This window comes from Grampus griseus, assembly GCF_964374135.1.
Source record: "Grampus griseus genome assembly, chromosome: 11".
NCBI lineage: Eukaryota > Metazoa > Chordata > Mammalia > Artiodactyla > Delphinidae > Grampus > Grampus griseus.
In genome coordinates this window covers 84,820,998-84,843,664 of record NC_139005.1, presented here as the reverse complement: position 1 = coordinate 84,843,664, position 22,667 = coordinate 84,820,998, and the positions used below count along the sequence as shown (strand labels likewise).

Sequence of the window (22,667 nt, the reverse complement as noted above, 5' to 3'; positions counted from 1 at the left end):
CCACCAGAATGTTGCTATTATTACCTGTGGTTTATAGTGACTGTTGAGTCTCTTCATCCCTGGTACTAGATTGGTTAGGTGGAATTTACTGACATTTTAGGGGTGGTCCTCCAGGGTCACTGTTGAAGAACTCAGGGGCCTCTGAGAGAAAGGTCCTGCTTTCCAGGTTCTGCTGTTGCCAGGGACCAGGGTAGCAGGACCTCATGTTTTACTGCCTCAGTACTTATTTGACTCAGTAGCCCATTAGCTTGTTCTGCAAATAGTTGCCACACATGAATTCTGTCATTTGCCTGGAGCATCACTGCCAGACTTGGGAACTGAGGAGAATGAGAGTTGAATTGGAGGCTGCAAATAATGTTTGGATAGGAGGCTGGGGACAGGCCACAGCTGAAGGGTGCGGTAGGTGTAGTCAGGGATGTGATTCCCACAGACAGCACTTCCCAACTTTTGTGCCTCCAGTGAGTGGGTTCAAATAGAGTGAGGGTTCAATGAGGGTCCAACAGAGACCTCTGGGCCCTTGGGCAGCTTTGTTTCTTTCTTTAAGTAGGCTACACTAGAAATCTCAGTTTCTATAAATGCTACAACTAGAAAAATTTTGCAACACTGTCAGGGCTCCTGAAATCTCATTGCCACAGGGCACAATCTACTTCAGCCTTAAAGGGTGTTTTTTAACCCCGGGCTGATTTTGACTCTCAGGACAAAAAGTCTGGAGAAACTGGATTGTCCTGGCTCGGGGTGGGGGGTGCACATTCAGTGGGTGGAGGCCTGAGAGGCTGCTAAACACCTTACAGTGCCCAGGACAGCCCCCGACAATAAAACATCACCCAGCCCAAGGTGTCAACAGCGCCAAGACTAGGAAACCCTGACCTAAATCAACCGCTTCCCCCAGCATGTATGCTTGTCATCCATATTACAGTAAAACAGGATTGCTCTCAGCCTAGTCATTTGCTGACAAAAAAGGCTTAAGATACTTGATATCTGCAGGGAAAGAATATTTTCTATTTTCACTCTACAGATTTAGGTGTGTGTGTGTGTGTGTGTGTGTGTGTGTGCACGCGCGTGCGTGTGCGTGTGTGTACTTTTTTTTCTCCCAGTAAGCGTGTCCTGGCTGAGTAAAGATTTTGTTTATAAACAGAAATTGCAGACGCAAATCTAGAGAACATTTATGGGAAAGGGACTAGTTTACCTGATCTGGTTGCTTTGCCTAATTTTTTGTTACTAGTTTTGGTGGCTTGTCTGTGGTGAAAGTATAATATATTCATTTACTTTCCGATAAGAGGGTCTCTGGCAATCACAGTGTTTTGGTGACTTCTTAAATAATTCTTTATGACAGGTTTCCATTTTACAGTCAATTTTCAATGTGGTTATGATCAAGTATTTTTCTGTAAGGAGCACTTTCTCGCCATTATTTTCTAGTTTTTCCCACCTGCTAGTGATTGAAGTTGATTCATTTCACATAAGGCCTGATCCAGGCTCACAGGAACATCGTGCGTGGCTAAGTCAGCTGTCAGGGCAGAATTCTTGTGCTTTTGTTTCAGTCCCTGGTGGTGAGAGCTGATGGGTGTCTTCAGTACAGGAGGATGAGAGCCTTGGGAGGGAAAGGAAGACTAAGTTTATGGATACCTTGGAATCAGTTGTTCTTTGACATATTTTTAGTTTTCCTATGTAGGGGCGGAAAAACGTTTCTTCCGTCTTCTTAGGGTCCCTGGCTGAGCCTGAAAATTAAATTGAAAAGGCAGACTTTCACCACCCTTGTTCCACCTGACCCTGCAGGCAGAAATTTGAGAGGCTGACTTTGGTAAGAAATTCTATCTCCTGTGGCTTTTTTTAAGAAGCCCAGGATCTCTTAACAGCAGCTTCTGGACCAAGCAAGGAGTACTAGATGATAGAATCCCACCTTTGTCACCAAAACTGTAGGGGAGAAAAAAATTTTTTTTCCTCTACCCTCCTAGGTTCTTCTGCTGGGGCCCGGTAAATTAGCCTGAAAAAAGATTGATTTAACAAGAGAAAAATCAAACAGAAGTTTACTAACGTGTGCATCACACTTAACACACCTACTCAGGGATGAGCAACTCCAAGGGGTGGCTTGAACTTGGGGTCTATATACTAACTTAGCAGGGGAGAGGGAGGGGGGAGAGAAGGCCCTCATGGAAAAGCAAATGACTCTTTGGAAGGATAAATAGGCCCTTAGGAGAATAGATGATGTGGTAGTTTGTGGCAGTGTCTGTCTGGGTGTGGTGCTGGCTTCCTGTCCCCTGCCCCCTCTCCTGGGGAGGGGACTTACAACACTTGAGTCCTTTTGGGAGGCTCTGCTTTTAGGCACATAAGGGCTCTCGGAATCAAATGCCTCGGCTCGTAATAATTCTAATGTCAGTGTGGCCTGCTTTGGGGTGGCATATCGTGATCCCCTCTATGTACCTTTAATGGAAAATGTCTATCTACATGGAGCGTGCCTGAGGAACTCATAAAATAAGAAGGAAGCCAGAACCACATGTAGCTGGGACTCATCATTAGTCATTTTTAAAGAAGTTTCGGGGCCTCTGTAGTAAAAGTGTTGCCGAACGTTAGTCATCAGAGCGATCCTCTCTAAGGATGTTTGCACTGAGGGAAGGAAAGAACTGTGGTGTATGACGCTTACGCTGTATCTATTCGGTGAGGATTTAGTGCTTTATACATTGTAACGCATGACAGGATCATAAGGATGTGTTATCTTAACCTAACCAGTTTGTAGGTCTGGGGTGGTTTGGGAGATTCATTCACCCGGTTAAGATAAACAAGCCTCCTACTGCGCACCCTACCCCGCCCCCCCCCCCCCCCCCCGCAGCACTCAGCCTGAAGCTGCCCGTGTGAGTGGCAGCCCAATCACCCAATCACAAGTCATTGCTTGCATCTGCCTTTGTGACTCTGGATTGGAGGCTCTTGTAAGAACCTTTCCTTTGAGTTTTTCTCCTTGTGGGGGCAGTTCCTCAGGTGCTCTGCAGGGGCTGCTTACTACTTTGAAATGGTCTCCTAGGTCCTCCAACGTGAATTTTATGAATGCCGTATGGCCTGTATTTCAATCTAAATGACAATTTGTCTTGCTCTTTTCTAGATGCGGTAATAGACAAATGGGATGGGACAGATGGGAACTCTGTCCCCTGTGCTCAAAGAACCGTCCTATGTTTTTTATCTGGGAGATCCAAAAACAAATGAAGTTAATTTCTCCCTTTAAGCAAATTCTTGTTTTGTTAGGAGGCAAAACAAACCTATTATAAAATGTATAACACATGAAAGATTTAAAGCACAGCCTGGTTGGAGGAGGCTGAACTGGGTTTTAGTTTTTGCCTGGCCATAGCCAGTTATGTGACCTTTGCCAGGTCACAAGTGCTCTGGCCCAGGTCTATCTCTCCGCTCCATCTGTAACTAAGGATATAGGGTTCCTTGAAGTTCTCTGCAGAGTTACTCTTCCATGTTTACATTTAAGGGAGACAGTGATCAGTAGCAGGAGGTTTTCCAGGGAAAGCCTCTCGGGAGGAATGCTTAAGGGAGATGGAGGGTGTGAGTTGGCCGAGGACGAGGCACTGCTAGGCAGGGGGTGTGCATGAACGAAGGTAGGAAGGTAGGAATAAACAAAGACGTGGAGAAGACCAATTGGGAGCTGGCAGGGGGGCTATGAGAAAGGGTGGGATGGGAGGTGAAGACGTAAGAAAACAGGCAGTGGTAGGAGAATCGAGGCAGTGCGCTGATTTGAAGGCAGTTCTGTCCATGGGCAAGTGGAGATTTAAGACTGAAGAAGGCTTGGGGGCCAATTACCCTTTCATGGTCTTATTCTGTTTAGGAGACTGTTTTGGAAACTCTTTAGAATCATTGAGAACTCAGCAAGGCTGTCTGAAGCCTGCCTACAATTTCAGAGTGAAGTGAATTCCCTGTGCATCCTGTGTAAATGCACGCCCACCCTCATTACTTCTTCGCTCAGCTCTATTTTCCTTCATAGCACATAGCACACTACCTAAAATTATGTATTTATTTGTTAGTCTTTTTTGCCATTTTAAAAAATGGGAGTATAGTTGATTTACAATGTTTCAGGTATACAGCAAAGTGATTCAGTTATATAAATATATATATGTATAATTTTCCATTATGGTTTATTACAAGATATTGAATATAGTTCCCTGTGCTATACAGTAGGTCCTTGCTGTTTATCTATTTTATTAGTAGCTTGTATCCCAAACTCCTAATTTATCCCTCCCTCACCTTTCCCCTTTGGTAACCATAAGTTTGTTTTCTATGTCTGTGAGTCTGTTTCTGTAGTAAGTTCATTTGTATTATTTTTGTAGATTCCACACAGAAGTGATGTCATGTGATGTTTGTCTTTCTCTGTCCTACTTGCTTCGCTTAGCATGATAATCTCTAGGTCCATCCATGTTGCTGCAAATGGCATTATTTCATTCTTTTTTATGGCTGAGTAATATTCCTTTGTATATATGTACCACATCTTCTTTATCCATTTATCTGCTGACAGACATTCAGGTTGCTTCCATGTCTTGGCTATTATAAATAGTGCTGCTATGAACATTGGGGTGCATGTATCTTTTTGAATTAGAGTTTTCATCTTTTCTGGATATATGCCCAGGAGTGGGATTGCCAGATCATATAAGTCTAATTTTAGTTTTTTAAGGAACCTCCATACTGTTCTCCATAGTGGCTGCACCAATTTACATTCCCACCAGCAATGTAGGAGGGTTCCTTTTTCTCTACACTCTCTCCAGCATTTATTATTTGTAGACTTTTGGATGTTGGCCATTCTGACCAGTGTGAGGTGATACCTCATTGTAGTTTTGCATTTCTCTAATACTTAGTGATGTTGAACATCTCTTCATGTGCCTATTGGCCATCTGTATGTCTTCTTTGGAGAAATGTCTATTTAGATCTCATTAGTTTTTTAAAAAATCTGCCTTTCTTGCTAAAAAGAAGGAACTTGATCTGTCTTTCCACCATTGTATGCCCAGCTTCTGGAACAGTGGCTGGCACATACTAGGTTCTCAGTAAAAATTTGCCAAGGGAATGAACATATAATGGAGAAAATGACTTTGTTAATTCAGATTTACCCTTCCACTTTAGAAAAGCAAGTATTTATTATTAAGGGTATTTTAATGTTAATTACGTGTATTATAATTCATTCATTAATTCTTTCAACAAATATTTACTGAACCTTAAAGCAGTAAAAACAGATTTTATTCAAGACTATTGCAATAGGAGGAAAGAGACATTAGTACAGGACTGGGTTCAGTTCCAAATATGGGCATGGGCAAGTGGGAATTTGTAGCCAAGGAGTAGGGTGGGGGTCAGTGGATAGAAAATTACTAAGAGGCAACACCAAGGATAAGGGGAATTCTGGCTAAACGAACCTAGCAGGATTCTTGCTGAAGGCAGGCCAGGGTGATCACACATCACCTGGGGGATGGTGGAGAATGAGAAACTTGACTAGATATCGAGGGTAATCAGGTATTGAGCATGGCTAAACTCAGCAGGATTCTTGTTACAATTGCACTACATAGAGATGAATATAGAAACCCAAAAGTCAAGCCTGGCTGAAGAAGAGTTCAGAGAGCCTGAGTAGAGTTTGGTTAATGAGAGAATCTTTGCCAGGTGACAAAATCTCTGTTTTGGTTCCTGGGGATATAGCAGTGAGCAGGACAGGTAGAGACCCACACTGCCTTCACTGAGCTCACACTGAGACCAACAGCTGTCAGACAACTAAATACAAGACTGTTTAGCTGCAATTGTGGAAAATGCCACCATAGAGATTGTGGTTGGACAACTAAACACACAGTGGCTGCACCACAGTTGTGCAAAGTGCTATCGTGGCAAAATACAAGTGCTAACAGGGGACCTTGATCTGTTAGATGGAGGGGGATGGGTCGGGGGTGCTTCTCAGGAAATGATGCTGCAACTGAATGTGAAGGTGGATTTGCTTGTTAAGTAAAGTGGTGGGGAGGGAAAGGAGTCATCTAGGCAGCGAGGACAGAATTTGCAAATCTGGAAGGAACAAAAAGGGCCAGTTGGGGCTAGTATGCAGAGACCAATGTGGGGGGGAGAGGGTGCATGAGGAGGATGTCAGAGAGGTGTCACAGGCCCCGAGGCCTGTTCAGGGATTTGGGATGTTACCTGAAGAGCAACTGACACATACACACTACTATATATAAAATGGATAACTACTAAGGACCTACAGGGAACTCTACTCAATACTATGTAATGGCCTATATGGGAAAAGAATCTAAAAAAGAGTGGATAAATGTATTTGTATGACAGATTCACTTTGCTGTACACCTGAAAGTAACACAAAATTGTAAATCAATTTTACCCCAATAAAAATTAAAAAAAAAAAAAGCAATTGAAGCCAGTGCAAGGTTTTTGCAAAGTGAGGGAGTGTTAGGAATATAGGGTCCTTCATTCCTCTAGCATCATCATCACAAGAGATTTCTCACACAGCATGCTAAAATCATCTTGTATATCCAGAGTCATGAAGGAGCTCAAAGAACCCTTTTTTTTTTTTTTTTTTTTTGCAGTACGCGGGCCTCTCACTGTTGTGGCCTCTCCCGTTGCGGAGCACAGGCTCTGGACGCGCAGGCTCAGCGGCCATGGCTCACAGGCCCAGCTGCTCCGCGGCATGCAGGATCTTCCCGGACCGGGGCACGAACCCATGTCCCCTGCACCGGCAGGTGGACTCTCAACCACTGCGCCACCAGGGAAGCCCTCAAAGAACCCTTTTTTGACTTCATTTCTATTTCTTTTTACTGTATTTTGAGCTCTCAAACGGACTGTGAACTCCCAGGGGCAGGGGACTTATTTATTCTTTGTATCTTCAAAGCATCACAAAGAGTGCTAGCTGTGCATAAGTGCTCTGTCAATGCAGGAAGGGTGAGGAAAGTGGATAAACAGTTTCTTTCTGGGGGGTTACACAATTTGCCTGGCTTTCCAACAGAAGTGATGGCTCTGGTCCAGGCTAACAACATTAAAAGAAGTGACCTAAATTGTATTTTAGCCTATTGAGAACAGTAATTTTTAGGTCACTTTATTTATTTATTTATTTATTTATTAGGCTGCATTGGGTCTTCGTTGCTGCGCATGGGCTTTCTCTGGTTGTGGCAAGCAGGGGCTACTCTTCGTTTTGGTGTGCAGGCTTCTCATTGCGGTGGCTTCTCTTGTTGCCAAGAACGGGCTCTAGGCGGCACAAGCTTCAATAGTTGCGACGCGTGGGCTCTAGGGTGCAGGGGCTTCAGTAGTTGTGGCGCGCGGGCTCAGTAGTTGTGGCGCATGGGCTTTGTTGCTCCGTGGCATGTGGGATCTTCCCGGACCAGGGATCGAACCCATGTCCCCTGCATTGGCAGGCGGATTCTTAACCACTGCGCCACAAGGGAAGTCCCTAGGTGACTTTTTAGATATCAGTTTGGATTACAGATTAATGACATTAATTGCTAGCTTGAAAGTTTTGGCCCCTGCACCTTCCTTAGTCTTTTATTATTACATTTAATCAATGTATAGAATACAGTATAATCTTCCAAGGGGTATAAAAATAGTGGGCTTCCAGCAATGATCATTCAGATTTTAATTATACTCACAACGTTTTAATGCATGAGATTATACTAAGCACATATGAAAATGGTGGATTTGTGAGAGGGTGATAATCCTAAAGTTTGTTTCTCCTTCTGATCACATTTTCATGAGGCATTTATTCAAAAGTGAAATCTCTTTCTGTTCAATATTTCCTTGAAATATTTCCTCATCTCCTTTCAGCTTCTTTGATCCAGTTTCAAGAACAAATCTTAACCTCCTGAAACTGCTAATTCTAGAGATTTTAGTACTAATCCTGACATGACCAGAGGGTTTTTGTGATGTATATTCCCTACTACCTCGGACACAGACCAATCTTTTTTTTTCTTCTCCTTCTCTGATAAATGCTTAGATCCGCCTACTGGGAAATCATTACAGTGGGAGGAAAAGGCAGACATGTGGCGTTTCATATTCTCTTCTATCAGCTGAGGGTTCTATACGGAATTGTTTATTTTGGATGAAGTATGGTAGAGTATTTTACTTCCCTCTCCCTGGGATTCTTTCACAGAAGACATATCAAGCATTTCAGTCACATGTAGAAGGAAGAAATTAAACAAAGGCTCTACAGGGTGACTTTCAGTGGGGGGAGTCAGTCCTTTTCTCCTCATTTGGTTTTGAAATGCTTGTCTCAGCCAGAGTCCTCTTCTCTATAGCAGGGGGTTCCTTAATGCAAAAAGTCAGCTAAGTGATACGGACAAACTTCACATTTTCATTTTAACTTAAGCATATATATGTAATTCTTTACCTAAACTTAAAAATTTGGAGTTAAGATCTTTGCTTTTAATGGGTCCTCTGATTGGAATTGGATGTCACCTTTCTCAAAATGCGTCACACACAATTTCTAGTTTTGGTTTCTGTAAGGTAAGAACTTAGACAATTGTGATGCTTCTGGGCAGGATACTTTTTTTTTTTTAACATCTTTATTGGAGTATAATTGCTTTACAATGTTGTGTTAGTTTCTGCTGTATAACAAAGTGAATCAGCTATATGTATACATATATCCCCATATCCCCTCCCTCTTACGTCTTTCTCCCACCCTCCCTATCCCACCCCTCTAGGTGGTCACAAAGCACCGAGCTGATCTCCCTGTGCTATACAGCTGCTTCCCACTAGCTATCTATTTTATGTTTGGTAGTGTATATATGTCCATGCTACTCTCTCACTTTGTCACAGCTTACCCTTCCGCCCTCCCCATATCTTCAAGTCCATTCTCTAGTAGGTCTGTGTCTTTATTCCTGTCTTACCCCTAAGTTCTTCATGACCTTTTTTTTTTTTCCCTTAGATTCCATATATATGTGTTAGCATATGGTATTTGTTTTTCTCTTTCTGACTTACTTCACTCTGTATGACAGACTCTAGGTCCATCCACCTCACTACAAATAACTCAATTTCGTTTCTTTTTATGGCTGAGTAATATTCCATTGTATATATGTGCCACATCTTCTTTATCCATTCATCCAATGATGGACACTTAGGTTGCTTCCATCTCCTGGCTATTATAAATAGAGCTACAGTGAACATTTTGGTACATGACTCTTTTTGAATTATGGTTTTCTCAGGGTATATGCCCAGTAGTGGGATTGCTGGGTCACATGGTAGTTCTATTTTTAGTTTTTTAAGGAACCTCCATACTGTTTTCCATAGTGGCTGTATCAATTTACATTCCCACCAGCAGTGTAAGAGTGTTCCCTTTTCTCCACACCCTCTCCAGCATTTATTGTTTCTAGATTTTTTGATAATGGCCATTCTGACTGGTGTGAGATGATATCTCATTGTAGTTTTGATTTGCATTTCTGTAATGATTAATGATGTTGAGCATTCTTTCATGTGTTTGTTGGCAATCTGTATATCTTCTTTGGAGAAATGTCTATTTAGGTCTTCTGCCCATTTTTGGATTGGGTTGTTTGTTTTTTTGTTATTGAGCTGCGTGAGCTGCTTGTAAATTTTGGAGATTAATCTTTTTTCAGTTACTTCATTTGCAAATATTTTCTCCCATTCTGAGGGTTGTCTTTTGCTCTTGTTTATGGTTTCCTTTGCAGTGCAAAAGCTTTGAAGTTTCATTAAGTCCCATTTGTTTAGTTTTGTTTTTATTTCCGTTTCTCTAGGAGGGGGGTCAAAAAGGATCTTGCTGTGATTTATGTTATAGAATGTTCTACCTATGTTTTCCTCTAAGAGTTTGATAGTTTCTGGCCTTACATTTAGGTCTTTAATCCATTTTGAGCTTATTTTTGTGTATGGTGTTAGGGAGTGATCTAATCTCATACTTTTACATGTACCTGTCCAGTTTTCCCAGCACCACTTATTGAAGAGGCTGTCTTTTCTCCACTGTATATTCTTGCCTCCTTTATCAAAGATAAGGTGACCATATGTGCATGGGTTCATCTCTGGGCTTTCTATCCTGTTCCATTGATCTATATTTCTGTTTTTGTGCCAGTACCATACTGTCTTGATTACTGTAGCTTTGTAGTATAGTCTGAAGTCAGGGAGCCTGATTCCTCCAGCTCCACTTTTCGTTCTCAAGATTGCTTTGGCTATTCGGGGTCTTTTGTGTTTCCATACAAATTGTGAAATTTTTTGTTCTAGTTCTGTGAAAAATGCCAGTGGTAGTTTGATAGGGATTTCATTGAATCTGTAGATTGCTTTGGGCAGTAGAGTTATTTTCACAATGTCGATTCTTCCAATCCAAGAACATGGTATATCTCTCCATCTATTTGTATCATCTTTAATTTCTTTCATCAGTGTCTTATAATTTTCTGCATACAGGTCTTTTGTCTCCTTAGGTAGGTTTATTCCTAGATATTTTATTCTTTTTGTTGCAGTGGTAAATGGGAGTGTTTTCTTAATTTCATTTTCAGATTTTTCATCATTAGTGTATAGGAATGCCAGAAATTTCTGTGGATTAATTTTGTATCCTACTATTTTAACAAATTCATTGTTTAGCTCTAGTAGTTTTCTGGTAGCATCTTTGGGATTCTCTATGTATAGTATCATGTCATCTTGGGCAGGATACTTTTGATTGCTACCTTTTCCTGCCTTAAATCTTTTATGGTTTTCTTGTTTGCTCACAAGTTGAAAGAATTCCAAAGCATTCAGCCTGTTTTTCATAGAAAACAAGTCTTTCATTTCACCCTCATATCTTCCTAGTTTGTACCATACTAAATTCAATTACCAAAATTAGACTAACAAATTCAGTTGACTCTTGGTCATGCTAGAACCAATGCTAGTTAGGAGCAGAAGTATGCCAGCACAGGAGGGATGAACCTGCTAGCTGCAGGCATTTAGTGTGCCCTGGGCATCAGGTAGAAAGTTTTGCAGAGGAAATAGCGGGCCCTATTTAATAAATAGAGGGTTAATCCAGCAGTCTATTTTATGGCTGTTAGCAGAGCTTACTTTTAACTTGTTGTGTGTGTTGGATAATTTTTAACAGGTTATGTATTTGTAAATTCTCTTGGTTGCAGGAAAATGTCAAATATCCCTTATAAGCTTAGAAAACTTTTAAACCTGGAAGGTTTAAAAGTAATCTAGAGATTACTCAGCTATCTTAAAGCTGAGGAAATAGTAGATATGTCATATGACTTAGCCCAGTACAGGTGATCTGAGAATCCTATCAGTTAGATAATAGAATCATTGAGGCTCAGAAAGACCTAGTGACATTTCAGAACTTTGCAGTTAGTAAGTAGTAGACTTATGGCTTGGAACCCAGTCCTCTGACCCTAAATCCTGTGCTCTTTCTACCCTTCGTGGGCGCCAGGAGTCCGTGGTCTTGTTGGGATGATAAGCACTTAAAAGGGAACTGAAATCCAATGTGATATGCGTGGTGACGGACATTGGTAGAAGGTGTGGGGGGCATATAAAAGAGGCAACAAGTAAGCCTTTCCAGAGAAAGTGACCTGGCCTTGAGTCCTGACAGGCGTTTGTCTGGTAAAGAAGGTGAGGAAGAGCATTTCAAGCAAGAAACAATAGCATGAACAAAGGCGAGGGAGGTGAATCAGGGGGGTGTGAACCTCTGGAATGGGAGGGTTGGGAGGTGATATTGGAGAAGTCAGCAAGGTTTCGGGCATGGCAGATCTTGTCTGCCATGGTAAAGGGTTCATCAGAGGAGGTGCTGTAGAATTTCCAGCACTAAGGGTGGTAGATTAGCATGTTTTTTGTTTTTTGTTTTTTTGTTTTTGTTTTGGCCGAGCTGTGCGGCATGTAGGATCTTAGTTCCCTGACCAGGGATCGAACCCACGCCCCCAGCAGTGGAAGCACAGAGTCTTAACCACTGGACCACCAAGGAAGTCCGTAGATTTGCATTTTAGATCCAATACTCTCGTGGCTGAATAGAGGATGGAATTGGTCGAGAGGAGAATGGAGACTCTGCTGTGTTAACTAAGAGAGGACAAGACAGATGGAGAGAAAGTGGTGTATTTGCGATTTAGTCAGTAAATCCAGCAGTGCATGATTGGGTAGCAGGGGAGGGAAAGGGAACAGTCTGAGGTATTCCGCAGTTTATGGCTATACCCACTGCCGGTGCAACTGGGTGGATGGAGCTGTCGGCAGGAAGCACAAGGTTGAGAGGTGGGATGGGAGCCATGATGAGCTAATTTGGGGCCTGTCATCTGAGTGGAGGTGTTCAGCAGGTAGAAGAATTTATGAGTCTAGTGCTTAGGAGCTAGAAGACTGAGCTGGAGAAAAACATTCGGGAGTCCTTAGTATACACATGGTGGCCAAACCCTGCAGAACAGTTGGAAGAGCCAAGAAGAGTAAAGGACAAGAAGATGGCAGGAGATAGAACTTGGGAGAATGCTGTGCAGTATTTAAGGGATGGGCAGTGGAAAAAGTTGTAGCAAGAGATGAGGAATGGCTCTAGAAGTAGGCAGAGCATCAGTAAAATCATGGAAGCTAAGAAAGGAGAGGGCTGCCCAGGGATAAACTCCATGTACCTATGGTCACCTCATCCATGACAGAGGAGGCCAGAATATACAATGGAGCAAAGACAGCCTCTTCAGTAAGTGGTGCTGGGAAAACTGGACAGCTACACGTAAAAGAACTCCCTAACACCATACACAAAAATAAACTCAAAATGGATTAGAGACCTAAATGTAAGGCCAGACACTATAAAACTCTTAGAGGAAAACATAGGCAGAACACTCGTTGAGATAAATTGCAGTAAGATCTTTTTTGACCCACATCCTAGAGTAATGAAAATAAAACCAAAAATAAACAAATAGGGCCTAATTAAACTTAAAGGCTTTTGCACAGCAAAGGAAACCTTAAATAAGATGAAAAGACAACCCTCAGAATGGAGGAAGATATTTGCAAACGAAGCAACTGACAAAGGATTAATGTCCAGAATATACAAGCAGCTTATGCAGCTCAATATCAAAAGAACAAACAACCCAATCAAAAAATGGGCGGAAGACCTAAATAGACATTTCTCCAAAGAAGACATACAGATGGCCAACAAACACATGAAAAGATGCTCAACATCACTAATTATTAGAGAAATGCAAATCAAAACTACAATGAGGTGCCACCTCACACGATCAGAATGGCCATCATCAAAAAATCTTGGGACTTCCCTGGTGGTGCAGTGGTTAAGAATCCGCCTGCCAATGCAGGGGACACAGGTTTGAGCCCTGGTCTGGGAAGCCACATGCCATGGAGCACCAAAGCCCGTGCGCCACAACTATTGAGCCTGCGCTCTAGAGCCTGTGAGCCACAACTACTGAGCCTGTGTGCCACAGCTACTGAAACCCGTGCACCTAGAGCCCGTGCTCCGCAACAAGAGAAGCCATCACCATAAGAAGCGCGTGCACCGCAACAAAGAGTAGCCCCCGCTCGCCGCAACTAGAGAAAGCCCACACGCAGCAACAAAGACCCAACACAGCCAAAAAAAGAAAAAAAATCTACAAACGATAAATGCTGGAGATGGTGTGGAGAAAAGGGAACCCTCTTAACACTGGGATGTAAATTGATACAGCCACTATGGAAAACAGTATGGAGTTTCCTTAAAAAATTAAAGATAGGGCTTCCCTGGTGGCGCAGTGGTTGAGAGTCCGCCTGCCGATGCAGGGGACACGGGTTCGTGCCCCGGTCCGGGAAGATCCCACATGCCGCGGAGCGGCTGGGCCCGTGAGCCATGGCTGCTGAGCCTGTGCGTCTGGAGCCTGTGCTCCACAATGGGAGAGGCCACAACAGTGAGAGGCCCGTGTACCGCAAAAAAAAAAAAAAAAAAAAAAAAAAAAATTAAAGATAGAACTACCATATGACACAGCATTCCCACTACTGGGCATATACCCAGGGAAAACCATAATTCAAAAAGACACATGCACCTCAGTGTTCATAACAGCACTATTTACAATAGCCAGGACATGGAAGCAACCTAAATGTCCATCAACGGAGTAATAAAGAATATGTGGTATATTTACAATGGACTATTACTCAGCCATGAAAAGGAACGAAACTGCGTCATTTGTAGAGACGTGGATGGACCCAGAGAGTGTCATACAGAGTGAAGTAAGTCAGAAAGAGAAAAACAAATATCGTATATTAATGCATATGTGTGGAATCTAGAAAAATGGTATAGATGACCTTATTTGCAAAGCAGAAATAGAGACGCAAGTGTAGAGAACAAATGTATGGATACCAAGGGGGAAAGGGGTGGGTTGGGAGGAAATGGGAGACTGGGATTGACACGTATACACTATTGATACTAGGTATAAATTAGGCAACTGAGGGGAACATACTGTATAGCACAAGGAGCTCTACTTCATGCACTGTAGTGTCCTAAATGAGAGGGAAATCCCAAAGGGAGGGGATATATGTATATGTATGGCTGATTCATTTTGTTGTGCAGTAAAAGCTAACACAACATTGTAAAGCAACTATACTCCAGTAAAAATTGATTTAAAAAAAAATGGAGAGGGCTGAGAGCTGACCACCAGATCTAGAACAGACGATTGCTTTTAGCAACAGAACGGTCACAGGGAACTATCGATTTTGGTGGAATGGTAGGGACAACAGCCTGTGTAAGAGAGAACAATGAATCTGTTCCCTCTACCCAAAGGTGGGGTCTGCAACGGCTCAGCCCCTTGAATTGGTAGAGTGAGCTCAGGCAGTACTGGGGGCGATGACAGAGGTCATCTGCAGCCAGGTCCCTCTGAGCAGACTAGCCAATGGTCTCAGTGAAGAGGGTGAAGGGAAAGAGCCATTCCCCACCCCCCCATAACCTTTTATTTTCTGTAGGGCAGAAGTTGAAGACGCATGGAAACATCCCACTGCAACCTTTTACTCCATTTGGGACAATGATTGACAACTTTCTCCCTCCCCAGTCTGTTTATAGACACACATTTATTGAAAGAACGAGGAAACAAGCTTAATTTCTCAAACTGAAGGACTTCTGACAAACTTTAGGCATGGCGTATTTATCAAAGAAAAAGAAACTTGCAACAGAGAACCTTTAAATCCTGCATAATCCTCCTTCCTCATTACACATTGGCAGCCTGTCTTCTGGATGGAGAATATAGGCTGTGATTGTCTCCACTTCTTTACCCATTTACTCCCAGCACAGTGGGGAAGCTCATTGTTGGGCAGGGTCCACAGAGTCTGGACTCATTCAGGGACACTTCCTGAGGCTCTCCACCAACACCTGCGATTTTCCTTGTTACCTGGTGACAACAACCTGAATTATAGTTGTGGGCCCTGGGGAGGAAATGAACACAGGACTGGCATTGTAAAAATCTACCTGTTAGTTGACAGCAAATATAATACGAAGCAAGAGGAATAGGCTTACATTTCAGTAGAATAAAGATTAGACAAAGTTGTACTTTAGAAGATTACTTAAAAGGGCAGTGGACTGTCTTTGGATAAAATATCTTTCTTTTTCCAGAGGAAATAATAAAGATACTACTTTATTTTTTAATATTAAGCACTGAAAAAAAGGGGTAAACTAGGAAAACTTACCATTTAAAATCTGAGAACACATTTTTCAAGGAAGTTAGTTAGTGGGACCTTCCCTCATTCTCATCCCTGATTCACAGTACCTTGGAAATAGGGTAGGTGTGGCTGTCCAGATGTAGAAAATGGAAAAGATAACAGATGGTTCCTGTCTAGCTGTGGTTTTATAGAAAAATCTCCTAAGGAACCAACGTGAGAGGGAGAACAGTGTTCTCGTTTCCCACCTCTAGAACTTATGGTCCTTGGATCTAGGGACCTGGGTTTAAGTCCCAGTTCTGCTATTTTCTGGGCTTGTGGACATAAACTCTCTGAGTCTCAAGTTTCTTGGTAGCCAAAAGGGGATAATAATCTCTGCCTCTAGGGTTATTCTGAAGATTTAATGAGATGTTATATGCAAAACAACCAACAGACTCTGCAATTAAATATTAGGTTCCCTCCTCGTCCAGAATGCAGATTTGAAGTGGGAAGGAGGTTCAGTGACCTCTTTCCTGTGGAAATGAACTCATCCTGGACTTTCCTTTTCTCTGGGTTGAAAGGACTGACCTGGCTGGGTAGTGCTGTCCAGCTGGTACCGACCCTGAGGGAAGATGGGGTGGGCTGGGGTTGGCCTGAGCTAAGAATGTCCTTTCCTGGCAACTACTGTGCTTTTGCTGCCAGAAAGAGATAGGTTGTGTTCAAGAAAGTGCTGAGGTCAAAGCTATCAGTACAGGTCCAGATGGTTCATGAGGGTGCCAAGAGGTAGTGTGGGGAGCACAGGCATGAAATAGTGTCTGTGAAGGGCATCAGCAGCTGGTCTGGGTGACAGTCTCAATCTCCAGCAAGTCAGAGCCTCTTAAAGGGCCTTCAGGCAGAACGAACAGTCTGCGGGCCTGGTTATTGGCATCCAGAGGAACTCTGAGAATGAGTTCCTGCCTAGCCAGACCTGAGACATTCTGACTCTATTCTTTCCCACTTTACCTCTTAAAGCCTGTTAAGGCCAATGCTACGTGGTCATCCTGAGCTGGGTAATTCACAAGTGCTTTCTGCTGAGTTATGTTGGGGCAACTGAGAACCTCATAGAGAGTCATGAAAATAATTCACACAGAAGAAAAATAGCCCTTGATTGCTAAGTGGAGCCAACAGCTGGAACTCCCCTTCAGATTTTCAGCAGGTGCTGTGGGCAATGTGAGATCTGTGCTATGACCCATGAAGCAGAGCTACAAGAGAGAACATCTCTGCAAACAGAAGCCGTAGCGTGGATCCTCAGAAGGACAATCCAGTATGGGGTGAAGAGGCAGCCTAGCATAGCAGTAAAGGGCATGGGCTTGTGGATGAGGCTGACCCAGGATTGTTCTACCACAAACTGGAGTGACTTACTTGACCTCTTTCAGTTTTCTCATCTTTAAAAGTCAATGAACGTGCACAAAAAATTCTCTGGAAGGATACACGTTTTAGAAGAAGACTGCACAGATGAAGACCAAGATGGGAGAGACAGTTTTTACTTCATACCTTTATACATTTTCATTTTTGAATCATGTGGATATGCATCCTATTAAAAAGAATAAATGACAAAAATAAAAGACAAGTGATGGTAGTTTATACCTTTCAGGATAACACAAGCCTGATAGATAGTACTCAGCTAATTTGCAGTGTTTATTATTATTAATATTAATACAGGGATGCTGGCTGGGTCACCTGCCAGTGTTTTTTACCTTTAAATACCCAGCAGTCTCTTATCATGTATCCAGATTGATGCCCTACATGCACGGGGCTTACATTATGTTTATAATCAATGGTATAAATTTAGCCCCTTAAAAGTCATGTACGGACTTCCCTGGCGGTCCAGTGGTTAAGACTTCACGCTCCCAATGCAGGGGACCCGAGTTTGATCCCTGGTCAGGGAACTAGATCCGCATGTGGCAACTAAAGGTCCAGAAACTAAAAGATCCCGCAACTAAAAGATCCGGCACGTGGCAGTGAAGAATGAATGAATGAATGAATAAATAAATAAATATTTTTTTAAAAAGCAGTCTTGTAAATGGGTAAAATGAGTAAATGAGTGCCACTTGCAAATTGACTGTAATTTTTTTTTTTTACTTTTCACACATTTTAGAGAATTACATTAAATTATTGACAATGGCACATGGCACTGTATAATGAACACCTATATACCCTTTATCTTTAGTCACCAGCTGTTAACACTTTGGTCATACTTATGTTTTCTTTCATATACGCACACATACACATGCATACATATATATTTGTTTTCTGGACTATTTGAAAGTTAGTTGCAGATGTGACACTTTTATCTCTAAATACTTCAGCATGTGTCTTCTGAGAACAGGACATTCCCCTACATAACCACAGTACAATGATCAAACCCAGGAAATTTAACCATTACATAAGAGTATTATCTAATGTACAGTCCATATGCAAATGTTCCCAAGTGTCCCTCCCAGTAAATGTTCTTTATAGCTGTTTGCTTTTTGATCCAGAATTCTGTTGAGGATCTTCCACTGCATTTGGTCGTCTCCTTTAGTCTAGAACATTTAAGTAGGGCTTGTTTTGCCTTTCATGACACAGTTTTGAAGAGCCTAAGTCAGTTTCTACCCTACCCTCCCTGCCCCAATGTGCTTCAGTTTGTATCTGTTTTTTTTTTTTTTTTTTTTTTTTTTGCGGTACGCGGGCCTCTCACTGCTGTGGCCTCTCCCGCTGCGGAGCACAGGCTCCGGACGCGCAGGCTCAGCGGCCATGGTTCACGGGCCCAGCCGCTCCGCGGCATGTGGGATCTTCCCGGACCAGGGCACGAACCCGTGTCCCCTGCATCGGCAAGCGGACTCTCAACCACTGCGCCACCAGGGAAGCCCTGTATCTGTTTTTTGATAATTAGACTCAGGTTAATTGTTTTTGGCAGGAATACTACAACAGGTGATGTTCCAATGCCACCTTTTATAAATGTTTTTTATCCTTTTAAATGTGTGAAGCCAGGAGTCATTTAAAAGTTTCTAATATTCTTATTTTCAAATATCCAGCAGGTCAATTATTGATAAGTGACTCTTCAAGTCGTGATGGAGGCTGTGGGCTATTTGTACAGATCACTTGATTTAAGGGCCACCTACCTGGGATCTTCTCATTCATCGATCAGTGGGATCCTGCAGTGAGTTTCTATTCTATGTCTCAACAAGAAATAGGCTTCAGGTTATTCATGTTCTATAAATGACCTCTTGACAACTTTTGATCCTTTGCAGCCTCCTGAGGGACACTGAGTGGATCCGGGGTAGGAGATGTTGGCCTCAAGGCATGAGCCAGCAATATTCTTAGGGTCCCAGGAATGGCGCCTCATTATGGGAGGACTTGATTAAGTTAAACTATCACAGCGCTCAGAGTTCTGACACGGTGAGCTCGGCAGTGTGCACCAGGGCAGATAAGCTACAGGGGGCTAAAAGCTTGGACTTGGTGCCTCATACAATTTCAGATAAATCAAAATATGCTTCAGGACAAGGGAAAAAGTTCTTGAGACCCATTATTTCCGTTTCTGCTGAGGAAAAGACATGACTGAAGACACAAAGTAATGTTGCAATATGGCATGAAAGATTGTTCCTCTAAGATTTTATCTTTGGGTAAAATGGATGGTGCAGTAAAGCTTTCACGGCAAAGGATTTTGTCAGCTAAAAGCGAGAGTGAAAAATGCCAAATTACCGCAGTTTACCAGCATCCCCTGCTAGGGTCTCTTAGCACAAATAATCCCTGGGAATTCTTATATGAGCTCATCTCAGAGAAGTGGCTTTTTCATAGCCCAGATTACAGTTCAATTTCTCAGAAGTGTTTTTTGCAGAGAAGATCTCAGTTTGAAACAAAATTGATGAAGTCCTCAAATGATACTAATAAAGAATAAAAATTATCACGGGCTCTTCTGTGTCAGTAATTTTTTTCTACTTGTCTTTATTTAGAACTCTTTTTTTTTTTTTCGGTACGCGGGCCTCTCACTGTTGTGGCCTCTCCTGTTGCAGAGCACAGGCTCCAGAGGCGCAGGCTCAGCGGTCATGGCTCACGGGCCCAGCCGCTCCGCGGAATGTGGGATCTTCCCGGACCGGGGCACGAACTCGTGTCCCCTGCATCGGCAGGTGGACTCTCAACCACTGCGCCACCAGGGAAGCCCTATTTAGAACTCTTTGATGAGATATTTTCTAATCAAGAAAATAATCAAGGTGATAATCAAGGTTATTGGGATTTTATTTATTTTTTAGCCACTTAAAATATTTTAACAGATTATAGCTAAAAAGAACAATTTTTAAGTGATTCATATTTCTGTGGTACTAAAACATAAAGTAAGTTTAAAGTACTAGAGTCCATGGATTTGATACCATATCTGTTTTAAACATTGTAATTGCCTCTCTTTTATCAGTGATTTGTAACATATTACCTATTAACTGTTGAGGATTACTTACTGGCTTCTTTCTTATCACCCAACTAAATCCTACCTATTACTTTAGGAATCCAAGTGGAAGAATGGACTCAGCTGTGTGACTTTAAGAATGCTATGTTGGGCTTCCCTGGTGGCACAGTGGTCAAGAATCTGCCTGTCAATGCAGGGGACACGGGTTTAAGCCCTGGTCTGGGAAGATCCCACATGCCACATCTCACGTGGAGCAACTAAGCCCGTGAGCCACAACTACTGAGCCCACGTGCCACAACTACTGAAGCCTGCGCGCCTAGAGCCTGGGATCTGCAACAAGAGAAGCCACCGCAATAAGAAGCCTGCACAAAACAACGAAGAGTAGTCCCTGCTCGCCGCAACTAGAGAAAGCCCCCATGCAGCAACGAAGGCCCAATGCGGCCAAAAATAAATAATAAAATAAAATAAATATATATATATATATATATATGAATGCTATGTCACTTCTCTTAGCTTTAGTTCCATCACTTATAAAATGGGAGAAATTATGGTGCTTACTTTTTAGGATTACTGAGAGGACTGCATGAGAAAATGCACATTGCAAGCCTTCAATAAATAGTAGTTACTGTCTGTCATGGTCTAACCCAGAGCCCATCTTTTTCCATGAAAACATCTCCTGATCCCTCCAGCCCACAGCTTAAGCATACAGTAATGCTTTGGGTTATTTGTCTTAAATCGTGCCCCACCTATTTCACAGATGGCAGTGTGGTCTCCCAGGCAGACAACCAGCCTTGAGGGTTATTCATTGCAGTCCACCAGCGCCCTGCTCCACCGTAACCACGGGGTAGCTCGGCAAGCTCTCGCAGTCCAATGATTCCCAGACGGGTTCTGGGTGGGCCGCATCAGACTTTCCCGCAGGAGCCAAGTCTGACTTAGTCCATGCAGAAATGTCGCGTGGTGGGGTTTGCTGTTTATTTGGCTTTGGTGGAATCATAACGCTCAGAACGGGTGCAGCCTCTCAGGTCTGAGAGAAGACAGGTGCACCGTGCTGGTCAGCTTGGGCATGAGCAGGGGGAGTGGTGTCCCGAGGGCCTCCCTCGCGAGGCAGAAATCTCGGGAGGGGCACTGGCCTTCCAGGCTGTGCAGTCGGGGTGCCCTTCAGGCACATCAGACCACGTGTGGGTCCTGGTCCTAGCTGCTGGCTCATCCGTGGGACTGGAAGGATCCAAGTCAGGGGCCGGGGGACGTCCCAGACCCGCCCCCGCGATCAAGGGGAGGTGCAGACTGCTGAGGCCATTAATGCGGAGAGGTCGCCTCCTGGAGCCGGAGTCACAAACACCATGTCAGTACAGCCAGGGTGGGGGGACGGTCACAGACGGCGGGAGGAAGGTGCTGCGGAGCTCGGCGGGCGGCCCCAGGGTCAAGTCTCGTGGTCCAGGGCCAGCAGAGTCATCCTATTCCATGTGACCTCTGCTGACGGGGCGTTCGCGCCACCGCACAGCCTCCTTGGCGCGCCACACGGTCAAGAAGCGGCTGTAGCAGGCTCCGCGCGTGGCCGCGACTGCCTGGGGTGCCCAGGCCCTTGCTGCCCCGCCCACACCGGGCCCGGCCTAGGCCCCGCCCCTCCAAGGCCCCGCCCCACCAAGACTCCTCCCCACCAGGACCCCGCCCCGCCAGGACCCCGCCCCGCCAAGGCCCCGCCCCCGAGGCGGCCGGAGGGGGGCGGGCCGCGCCGCCACGTGCTCCTACGTAGGGACGTCCCGCCGAGCGGGCAGAACGCTGGCAGAGCATCTACCGGCAGGCGCCTCTCGCGGCGGGCGGCGGCAGGCATGGCTGCGGCGGCGGCGGCGGCGGCGGCGGCGGCGGCGGCGGCGGCTCGTGGGACTGGTGCAAGGGCGGTGGCGGCCCTGCGGAGCGGCTGCCGGACTGCGGCTCGGGGGCGGTCGCGCGCGGGCCCCGCACGGTCCTTATGCACAGCACCTGGGACCGCCCCGGACATGAAGCGCTACCTTTGGGAGCGCTACCGGGAGGCGAAGAGGAGCACGGCAGGTGAGTGAGGCTGCGCCCTCTCGCACCCTTGGTACGTGGGGAGGCCCCTCCCCGCCGGGCTGGGGCTCCAGGTCCCGTCCCATATGGCCATCGAGGAAGCCGGCACCCTCGGACCCGCGTGGGTCCGCTGCTGACCTCCAGAGCCCCCCATCGTGACCCGCGGTTGTCCCCAACCACGGGCGACATCGCCTCTGCAGTGCGATTTCCGGGAAACGCGGAAAAATGCGCCTCCAGAAACTTTACAACTCTTGCCTTTCTCCTGTCGGGAAAGCCGTTTTATAAATTCCTGGGATTTTTAGCCAGAAATCTGCATCGGAAGCGCTTTGGGCTCTCCTGGGGGTTCCACGGACATCACTTGGGAGACGGTCACCCCCAGGCACCGTTCGGTATTGTTATTAATAAACAACAATAATAGTAACCGCCGGAGTCCGGCAGGCGGCGGGTTACCGTGGATTCCGCTGCTGGGCAGGTGGCAGTGTCCGGAGGCTGATTTATTTTCCTTCTTTGTTTTAGGGGATGGGGTAGGATTTGCTGCTCTTGAAATTGGAGGGGTTCGGTTGAGAGTGTTCTGAGTTATCTACTAACCTCAGCGAGGAGGTGATTCCAGGGAGTGACCACTTAGTGGTCAGATGAACATAAAATGAGCTTGGTTTGATTGTTGGTTAGGGAAACAGGGAGGGACGCAAAGAGGACCCAGTACATACTAATG

At 44.4% G+C, this 22,667-nt stretch overlaps 1 protein-coding gene and 1 pseudogene across 3 annotated transcripts in view; both read left to right on the top strand.

Moving 5' to 3' along the window:
- Positions 1-19,409, top strand: part of LOC309829931 (putative tetratricopeptide repeat protein 41) — a 67,086-nt pseudogene extending 47,677 nt beyond the window's left edge. The window contains exons 13-14 of the transcript in view: positions 18,546-18,670; positions 18,762-19,409. The product of the transcript in view is annotated as a putative tetratricopeptide repeat protein 41 (transcript). The remainder of the gene's footprint in view (positions 1-18,545; positions 18,671-18,761) is intronic.
- Positions 19,410-21,854: 2,445 nt separating this feature from the next.
- NT5DC3 (5'-nucleotidase domain containing 3) overlaps positions 21,855-22,667 on the top strand; it is a 55,116-nt gene continuing 54,303 nt past the window's right edge. Inside the window, exon 1 of one of the 2 annotated variants that reach the window (XM_082665306.1) lies at positions 21,855-21,958. In XM_082665306.1, the coding sequence (XP_082521432.1) occupies positions 21,907-21,958 (52 nt within the window). In that variant the 5' untranslated portion in view covers positions 21,855-21,906. The remainder of the gene's footprint in view (positions 21,959-22,667) is intronic. The other variant, XM_082665304.1, reaches the window with a different exon arrangement.